The sequence below is a fragment of the Apaloderma vittatum genome, unplaced genomic scaffold, assembly GCF_000703405.1.
Source record: "Apaloderma vittatum isolate BGI_N311 unplaced genomic scaffold, ASM70340v1 scaffold26548, whole genome shotgun sequence".
NCBI lineage: Eukaryota > Metazoa > Chordata > Aves > Trogoniformes > Trogonidae > Apaloderma > Apaloderma vittatum.
Window position 1 is genome coordinate 1 of NW_009729470.1, and position 9,555 is coordinate 9,555.

The 9,555-nt window shown below is 51.6% G+C and overlaps 2 protein-coding genes across 2 annotated transcripts in view; both read left to right on the plus strand.

Annotated features, from left to right (window-relative positions):
* Nucleotides 1-38: 38 nt before the first annotated feature.
* Nucleotides 39-7,971, plus strand: EARS2 (glutamyl-tRNA synthetase 2, mitochondrial; the record flags this gene model as incomplete). Its single annotated transcript, XM_009874459.1, has 8 exons — nucleotides 39-218; nucleotides 1,159-1,348; nucleotides 2,028-2,500; nucleotides 3,295-3,403; nucleotides 3,922-4,075; nucleotides 6,016-6,146; nucleotides 7,179-7,314; nucleotides 7,888-7,971. Coding segments are annotated over 8 exons (1,457 nt in total), but the record flags the coding sequence as incomplete, so codon positions are not given.
* An 894-nt stretch (nucleotides 7,972-8,865) lies between these two features.
* GGA2 (golgi-associated, gamma adaptin ear containing, ARF binding protein 2) overlaps nucleotides 8,866-9,555 on the plus strand; it is an 11,034-nt gene continuing 10,344 nt past the window's right edge. The window contains exons 1-2 of the mRNA XM_009874461.1: nucleotides 8,866-8,899; nucleotides 9,382-9,466. Coding sequence (XP_009872763.1) covers nucleotides 8,866-8,899; nucleotides 9,382-9,466 — 119 coding nt within the window. The remainder of the gene's footprint in view (nucleotides 8,900-9,381; nucleotides 9,467-9,555) is intronic.

Sequence of the window (9,555 nt, forward strand, 5' to 3'; positions counted from 1 at the left end):
CACATTTGAACATCTCTGTTGGGTCTTAATTATTTTGTTCTCCGGTTCCCCCGCGGTGACAGGTTTTCTGCATTTGGGCGGCCTGCGGACGGCTTTGTACAATTACATTTTTGCCAAAAAACACCAGGGGACCTTTATTTTGCGAGTGGAAGACACGGACCAAGCTCGAGTGGTGCCCGGGGCTGCGGAAGGGATAGAGGATATGCTGGACTGGGCAGGTACTTACAGGCGTCTGTCACGTTCTCCTTGCTGAAAGATCTCCTTCTGTAAGTTAACAGTGCCCAGCTTTACTCTGTGCGACAGCAAGCTGCGCGGCATTTCGGATGATGAATTAGTTGAAATGTAGTTATTTCTACAGCCACGCATCAGGGAAGTCCTGCTGGAAGTCCATTGTATGGCAGGAATGACTGCTGAGGCTTGGTTTCTTTTCACTGCGTTGTCTGCCTCAGAGGGGGATCCGAGCGTGTGACAGTGACCCGATGTGCAGCTCTAACGTGGGCTGTGCACGAGAAACGTGGCGGAAAGGTCTGAAGCTGGAGCTCACGGGCCTCACTGCAAATCTATAATTGTTTGTACGCGGAGTGTTTTGCTGAAGGGGATCTGGAGGTGTCGGTTTATCACTTTGAATCCTCTGCTGCTTTTTGAACTCAAGAACTGGAAGCAAGGGGGATTTTAGGATAGAGACTTCTGACAAACTTAAGTCATGTCCCACAGATGTTGCTGTTAATGGGTCAGTGGGCTTTAAGGGGCTAGGGCTCTGCTCTGGAGTAATAAATCTGAAGCAGGTAAAATACTTGGCTAAGATCCTGACTTATTTATGTGTATTTCAGACTGTATTTTTGTGGTATTGGTGGCCTTGACTATAAAGCTTGTGGTTGCTGCTTTGTGTGTGTACACCTGAGTGCATTTGGCTGCAGGTGGTGTGTCAGAGCCGCTCAACGATTCGCCAGGTTTTGGTGTATTTTCCTGCTGGAGATGTTGACGGCTGTTTGCCTCCCATGCCCAGAGGAATCTGACTGCGGTGCTAGACAGATGCTGTTTGCTGCAGCAGAAACCACCTTTGGATGCTCTGTTTCACCGTCATCCAGGGTGCTCCGGTAGTGACTTTCACTCTGTTGCTTTATGGGGTTCTAATGTCCTGTCCTACTAATATTTCAGGTATTCCACCTGACGAGAGTCCTCGCCGTGGTGGTTCCTTCGGTCCCTACCGGCAGTCACACAGGCTTGACCTGTACAGACGAGCCAGCGATGTGCTTTTGGAGAGGGGCGCGGCGTACCGCTGCTTCTGCACCGCCCAGCGCCTGGAGCTGCTGAAGAAGGAGGCTCTGCGGAGCCAGCAGACCCCACGGTAGGGATTCCCTGTCCCCCGGGTGGTTCCCCCTGCAGCGTGCTTGCAAAAACTTACACCAATGTGTGCAGCAACAGGGTTGTAATCTTGCTGCCTGCAGAGAGAGAAACCAGTGTAACCCTTAGGGGCTGTGGGGAGCGACCTCCAGAGATGAGGTAGTTTGACAGGACGCGTAGTGAGCAGCTTATAGCTAAAATTCAGGGATGAATGTAGCGTTTTGGGTGTGTGAAAATGGCTGATGGGGTGAGAGAGGTAAGCTTGCTCAGCCAGGAAGAGAGAATGCTCCGGGAAGACCTGATAACAGCCTGCCAGTGCCTGAAGGGGCTGCAAGGAGGCTGGGGAGGGATTTGTTACGAGAGCCTGTGGTGATAGGATGAGGGGTAACCGGTGGAAGCTAGAAGGGCTTAGACTAGGTTTAGCCTAGATCTGAGGAAGAAGCTCTTTACCCTGAGGGTGGTGAGGCACTGGCACGGGTTGCCCAGGGAGGCTGTGGATGCTCCATCCCTGGAAGTGTTCAAGGCCAGGCTGGATGGAGCACTGAACAACCTGGTGCAGTGGGAGATGTCCCTGCCATGGCAGGGGGTTGGAACGAGATGATCTTTGAGGTCCCTTCAAATCTAAATAATTCTGTATTGTATGATCTGTATTGAACTGAGCCCTTCATTCTCTTTTCTCGAAGATACGACAACCGATGTCGGCACCTAACGCCCACAGAAGTGTCTGAGAAGCTGTCTCAGGGCCTGGACTGGGTAGTCCGGTTCCGGCTGGAGAAGGGGGTGGAACCCTTTGAGGACCTGGTCTATGGCTGGAACAAGCACGAGGTGGCTGACGTGGAGGGTGACCCGGTGATCCTCAAGGGGGACGGCTTCCCCACCTACCACCTGGCGAACGTGGTGGATGACCATCACATGGGCATCAGCCACGTCCTGCGGGGCACCGAGTGGCTGACTTCGACATCCAAGCACCTCCTTCTCTACAAGGCCTTCGGCTGGGATCCCCCTCAGTTTGGCCACCTCCCGCTGCTTCTGAACAAAGACGGCGGCAAGCTGTCCAAAAGGCAGGGGGACATCTTCCTGGAGCGCTTCGCTCGGGACGGCTACTTGCCAGAAGCCCTCCTGGACATCATAACCAACTGTGGCTCTGGATTCACAGGTAGCGACAGCATGGTTGGGGCTTGCTGGGACAGTTCTGGATGCTGACATTGGGGAACGGGTTAGCTTTCATAGCCGAGAACTTCAGCGGTGTTTGAATGGATCAGGAAATGGGTGTCAGGCAGCGAGGCTGTCACTGGAATGCCAGCAGGGCTTCTGCAGAGGGAAAACCTGGGTGGCGTGCTGGAGTGGTAGGGATTTCTCTGCCTCTGTGCAGCCATTTAAATAGAGTCTGATGCTTAATGGGTTTCCACTTGGGACAGCAGTCATCTCCAGGTGAAGAAACTGTCTGTGAACTCTTGAGAAAACTTGTATTCTGTGGTTAATAATTGCAGGGTCCTATATTCCATCTGTCACACGTCCTGTTTAACCTGAAAGACCATAAGAAGTTGAGTCAATGACTCCTTTTGTTGCTCGTGCTGCACGGGGATCACCAATTAACTTATGTTTTGGGAACTGGGAATGAAATTTTTCTTGGGCAGTGGAGCCTCGGGAGTGTTGTTAAATCTCACTGAAGAGCCAGGCAGAATGTCCCAGTTTCCAATCCCTGGCCAGCAGTTAGCAGAGCCCACTCCTGGGGAGAGGGCAGCTCCCCGTGTGTGCCTGCTGCAAGGTCCCCCCCGTCTGCTGGGGCACATCCCCGTTAGCAGTGCGACAAGCGGCTCTCCTGTGTCTCTTCTTCCCTGGGGTGCTGCTGCCCCAGCCCTGCGCCCGAGGCTCCTGAAAAAACGCGGTGACGCTCGTTCTCTGCAGGCGAGTGGGAGCGTGTTATTCCCTTGTTGGGTTGTTTTGCAGAGAAGCAGATGGGGAGGACTTTGGAGGAGCTGATCTCGCAGTTTGAAATAGGCAGAATTACAACCCATTCTGCCCTCCTGGATCTTGAAATGCTACCAGAATTCAACAGGTATAAATATCAGTGGTAACTTTAAAATTAACAATGTGTACAGCTGTGAGAGCTTATTCCTAGCACTTGTCTTTGGTCATTTTGTTTATTGGATCAAGCACAGCCCCAGCACAGGGCTACAACGAAGTGCCAGCTCCAGCTTGCACCTTTCCTGCCCTGTCCTGTGCTTGGACCCTGGTGTTGGGGACACTGTAGAAACCTAGGCAGATGGTAGGGGTGGCTGGAAGGATGCAAGGTCTTTAGTTTCAAAATTACATCTAAAAAGAGGCAACCCTTCCAGAAGGTACTTCTGCAGGGGCGCTCATGTGCCACGGGGATGTCGTGCTGCCATGAGTTACCACATCTTTTGTTCACCGCGGTGCTTTAGAGCTAGAGGCTTTGTTGTAAATGTGTGTCTGGGATTTAGTGTGGCTCTTCCAGCAGTTCTAAGTTTTTAACTTGTAAAGGTGGTGAGGTTGGGATGATTAGATTCGGTCTAACCCAAATCAGTGGAAAAGCAGTGTTGTTCTTTGTTCCAGGATTCACCTCACCCGTCACATTGAGAGCGAAGGGCTGCGACGGAAGCTAATTAGGGAGTTGCAGCTGCTGGTGGAGCACGTCTATGGGGATCAACAAGTGGATCGAGAGGTTCTAGAAGAGGAGTACGTGGAGCGAGTCCTTTTGCTGAGAAAAGTATGGGCAGTGGGAGCGCTGTGTCGCCAGTTTGGAGAGCTGAGGTTTTGTGGGATTCCTGGGTGAAGACTCAGCTGAGTCCTGGGCACTGCTTTGATCCGAGCTCTGAAGCTCCTGCCTGCAAAGGGCTCTCACCTCCTGCCCGAGGCATTGTGTGTGTGCTCACTGTCGAAACCTGATGGTACCGTTCGCTGACCCTAGGAACAGGCGTAGTGGGCATCCCGGGGGTGATCGGTGTTAAAATCCAAAATGTCAGGGTATTCCTAGGTACGAGACAGGGGTGTATTTGGATCCTCTTTACCTGACAGTTCGCTGACCCTCGGAACAGGCGTGGTGGGCATCCCGGGGGTCTTTGCAGAGTCATAAGCTCGTCTGTGCTTTGCTGAGTGTCGAGGGTGAGGGCTGGGCTGGCCACTAGACAAACAACATGCTCTCTAACCCTTCTCCCCTCCCAAAGAGGAAGGGAAAAAGGGAGTAAAGGAGAGAGACTTACAGACTAGAAAACTAAACCAGCTTTAATGAAACATTAGCAATATTAATAAAATAATTAAAATAATGAAATACATATACAACTATACAAAACCAATGTCAAAACTTCCCCAATGAATCACTGCTGGCACTGCAGGGTGGGCAGGCACTGGGGCTGGTGGGAGCTGGGTTCAGGAACTGGATTCGGGAACTCACAGATCGCGACTGAGGGCAAAGAACAAACCGAGTCCTCCTCGGGTGCCAGCAGTTGAAGAAGAGGGCTTGACCCCCGTGATCCCAAAGCTTTATATATTGAATATGATGTATCTGGAATGGAATACTGTGTCGGTGAGGTTTGAATCACCTGTCCTGTCTGCTCCTCTCTGCAGGTGCCACCTTTTTACTTATGAACATTTTAGTTGCAGCATCCCAGGGTGGGGCACAAGATCCTGCAATGACCTTGGTCAGTATAGGAGCAAGTAGCCAGAGCCTTTCTGCACAGCAGCCCTTGGCAGTGACTGCAGACGTCAGGCGTTGTCACTTCTGGTAGCAGACAGTGTCTGCAGAAACGTGCCGTTAACTTCAGAAAGCGCAGCCTCTGAGCAGAGACTGAGCAGAGGTCGGTCACGGGATTGTAGGATGTCTCTTGCGAGACCTCTCCGGTTCCTGTTCGGAGTAGGGCTGTCAGTTGAGCTGGGTCGGGTCAGCTGTGGCTTTGTCCTGCTGAGTGGTGACAACCTCCTCGCTGCACTTCTGGAGCCCGGGGTGCCGCTGGCTGTGGTGGGAAAGCTCAGCACCTGGGGCCCCTCGTGCCAGGACACTGCTCGCCTCCAGCTCCTCCTGACTGGGCAGCGTAAGGTGCTTCTGCTCTGCTGCTGCTCCACGCGTTGGAAGCAAAGTCCCAGCAACCTCCTGGCAGAGGCAGGTGAAGCTCTCGGGGGTTAAGCTGGTGGGGTTTGTGTGTTGAGAGCCCTGGTCTCAGTTCAATGGCAGAGTGCTGGCGGTGAAGGGGATAGAAGATACTGTGGATGTTCCTGACGCTCGGAGCAGGGTGAGCCCAGCTGTTTCCCAGTCTGCCCCTGGGATGCCGCTGCAGTGTCTGGGGGATTCCTCGTGAAGAGTGAAGCCTCCTTTGTGGAGGCAGGAAGGGACCCAGCTGTTCCAGCGTGAGGGGCAGTGCCTCATGTGACGCCCTGCTGACTGCTGAAGGCCAGATGGCCGTGGGGAATGGTGAGCCACTTCCCCAGGGCGCTGAGTCAGCCCACACACGGCTCGGCAGATCTGGGCTGCTGCCGTCTCCCTGCTCACCCCGGGGGTGATCGGTGTTAAAATCCAGAATGTCAGGGAATTCCTAGGTACGAGACGGGGATGTATTTGGATCCTCTTTACCTGTTTGTGAAGTCCAGACTGAAGGAGTTTACTTCTCCTCCAGCTTAACCCTCCACCTTGACAGCTTTTCTTTCTTTTTCCAGGGTCACATAAGCTTCCTGAAGAACCTGGTGTCGTCCGATTATTCTTACTTGTGGGTTAGGCCCTCGGTGTCCCGAGAGCAACTCCAAACTATTTCTGCAGAAGTAGATGAAATAGGAAAACTAGTGTTAGGGTAAGTGTCTCTTCCCAGCCCTGTGCACAGCCACCTGCCCGCCCCAGAGCGTTGCTCTTGGCTGCTCTGTCGATGTTGGACATGCTCATAGTTCTGATTTAATCTGCTCTACTTTGGAATGTGCTGGAGTTAACGACCAGTGAGAAATTCTGTGGCTTTAACTGAAAGGCAGCTTGCCAGGGGGAAAGCTCACATCGCTGCTCTCAAACAAGAAGTGCCATGTCTGGATTTTGTAAAGCACTGAGCAGAGTTTGTGTGCCAGCGTGGTGCTCGTGAAGCAGAGGTGTGGGCACCTGAGCTCCTCTGCTGTCACACCAAGCTTGAGAAGCACACGGTGGTTTTGGTCAACGTGTACTCAGGTTACATAATGAGGCTTCTGGGTCTCTGGAGCAAAAGCAGTTTGTGTCCCATTGGAATTACTGTCACTTCTGAAAACCTCATCCCTGGGAGGTTTTCCCACTTCCATTTCTTCGTTCCTAGCTGGCAGCCTGCAGTTCTGTCTGCTCAGAAGTGTTACTGGGCTGGCAGACAGTCCTGTGTCTGTGGGTTTTCTGAGATTTTACCAACATGTTCACTGCTGCTACTCCACGCCTCGCAGCTGGGTGAGGCGGTATGGCAGTCACCTTTCCCCTTCAGATCTCACATCTGGACTAAAATGAGCCCTGAAAACCAGGTTTGGGAGTAACTCAGGTGGCAGTATTGGCAAATTGAGTTATTATTTCCAGTTTTCTGTAAAGTTGGTTGCTCTCAGTCATTTGTCACAGCTGAGTGGTAACCAAATCCAAGCGAGAGCAATTTAAATGTTGGAATGCTCACTATCCTGGAGGGATAATAGTACAGCTATCTACAGCTGAGTAGCATCAGCAACGGCTCCAGCATCTCTAAAAATCGTATTCTTAAAAAAGAAATCAGAACGGCTGCTTTTCCTGTGGTCTGAGGCAGCCGCCAGTCGTCAAAGTCATCAGTCATTTCTGGGTAGCGATCCTGTGTTTTGTGTGTCCCTAGATTGTGAGGATGTTTTATTTCCTAAAGGCTCATGACGAGGCAGGCGGCTGCTTTGAAGGTGGAGGAGCTGAACAAAGACCTGAGAAGCCTCCAGAAGCAAACCAAAGAGACCAAGTACAGCAGCATGATGCAGCTCCTCCGCCTGGTGCTCAGTGGGCAGCAGGTAAAAAAAAAGAATAACCACCTTCTGAGACTGGGACCTTTTTTAGTTTTAAGAGCTCTCTTCTCTCTCATAGCAAGATACTGGTATTTGGACATCTCAGAAGAACTGACACAAGTCTGTTATGAGCAAGTGGAAGAAAGAGCTGTTCTGAAAGTTTCAGAAGGGCAGAAGCTGTCAAAACATGAATATGCCGGTCACAAAGCTGAAGTTAGAAAAACCTTTGGACCAGCTGTAGGGAGTGTTGGCAAGGTTGTAGGTTTTGGGCAAAACTAGGGTTTTATGTGCAGTCTGCTTTTACAGATTTCAGAGCCAAATTTTCCAAGTCCTTCAAAGCCCAGTCCTGGCTTACACTCTGGCATCAATCCTCCTGGGTCAGTGTGGCCATTCTTAGCATTTTACTTCAGGAGAGAAAAACTCTAAACCCTTGTCTTGAGATTGCTAACGAAACTCCTGCCCTTGGTCTAACAGCAATCTGATAGCTAATCGCTCGATCATTTCCGTCGTGATGATGCACGAACGCGTGCTGAAAAGTGTAAGTTTCCATTTGTACAACGACTTTTTATGTGTTTTCAGCATGGGCCGAGCGTTGCCGAGATGATGGTGACTTTGGGACCCAGGGAAGTGTGTGGACGAGTACACAGAGCACTCTCCAGCTAACGCGAGGCAGAAGTCACGCTGTCAGCCAGCCATGGGCTCAGATGGTGAAGACAGCACGTGCCATTGTCCCAGACCAGTGTTTTTTGATCTCAGCATGATTATCTCTGATCAGATGAGCCAGGCTTGAGACTAGGCAGGTGTCACCATGCTGTTTCCAGGTCCGTATGTATCTGCAGTGAGCATAAACTGCTTCGTCTGGGAGAGGAACCAAATACAGATTTAGGTCTGTCCTTCTTCTTCCATCTCATGCAAACAGCCTGGTTTCCAGGTTGGGAGAAAGGGACGTTTTATCAGCGTTTAAATTCAGACCGTGTGGACTGGAAGCAGTGCTGTTTCTGAGACCAGCATGGTTCGCCTCTCACTTTGGAGAGGATCTTGTAATCAGGGTACCTGCAGGTACAACTGCACAGGACCCCAACAAATACCACGAGGAGGGTATCTTTACATGTATAAATAAATAAATAAAATATGTGTGTTATATCTGTTGCCCTCTTAGCTGCCTCTACATCCTGCTGGGCAGAGTGAGCTGCTCGAGGAAGGGGACTCTCCTCCCTGTGTACTGTGTCACCCCGCATGGTTCCGCTAAAAATATCCCCGACGGGGAGATTGGGATGTTTCTTCCTCTTTTGGATGGTGACCTCACAATTATTAAATTAACGTGGTGACTTCTGATTCCGTTCTCACCAATGCCTGCTCGCTCTGCGTGCCGGTGAGGGGAGGAGCAGCCGGAGGGGGGGGTGTTTGTGCGTGTGGGATGTTTGACCCAGCCAAGCCCACGGCGCTACGCTTCCACGCCACGAGAAACTCGCGTGGGCTTCCCACGGGGACGAGCGGCCACGGGCAAGGAGCAAGGGCGAGTGGATCTGCTTCCTGCTTGGGGCGGAGCGAGACTCCATGGCTGGCGGCGGGGAGCTGGAGCAGTGGCTCAGTGAGTGGGGTTGGGGGCTGGGAGTAGTCCTGCCAAAGCTCTTGGAGTGGGTAAAGCCGAAAAACAAAAAATATTAGACTATTTTCCTCAATTCAGGTGCAAAAGGGTAAACCGTGCCTGTGTCCCAGCGCAGCAGGGTTTGCAGTCCAGCCCTGGGAGAGCTGCTTTTTAAAGAGTTTCTCAGGCTCTGTGCAAAAAGCAGCGTCACGTTGTTGCTGATTTCGACACCTCGGCTTGTGCCTGACTTTGGCTCTTTTAACTTAAGAGCATGTACTCAGGACTGGGTTTTTAGGCAAATTTTAACAACAGCTGTTTCCTGCTCATCCTGCCTCTTCCATTTCTGCCTCTCTTCCTAAAAGCCCTAAAGCAGCCGGTGCAGCGTGAGGTCTGAGCTGCTTCCTGCCTTGTGCTGCCTCTCGCGTTGAGGCTGGGCTTTCTTCACTTACTTATTAAAACTTTTTGTTCCCTCCACTCTGTGTAAGATAAAGCCACCGACCCGAGCACCCCTGAAGAAAACTGGGAATGCATCCAGCGCTTCTGTGACCAGGTGAACGCCGACGTAGAAAGGTAAGCCAGACAGACAGCTCTTTGTTTTTACTCTGGGCTGCATGTTTAGCTCTGAGCTTCTCCCCTGGTTGGGAGGTGAAAGCCACCTG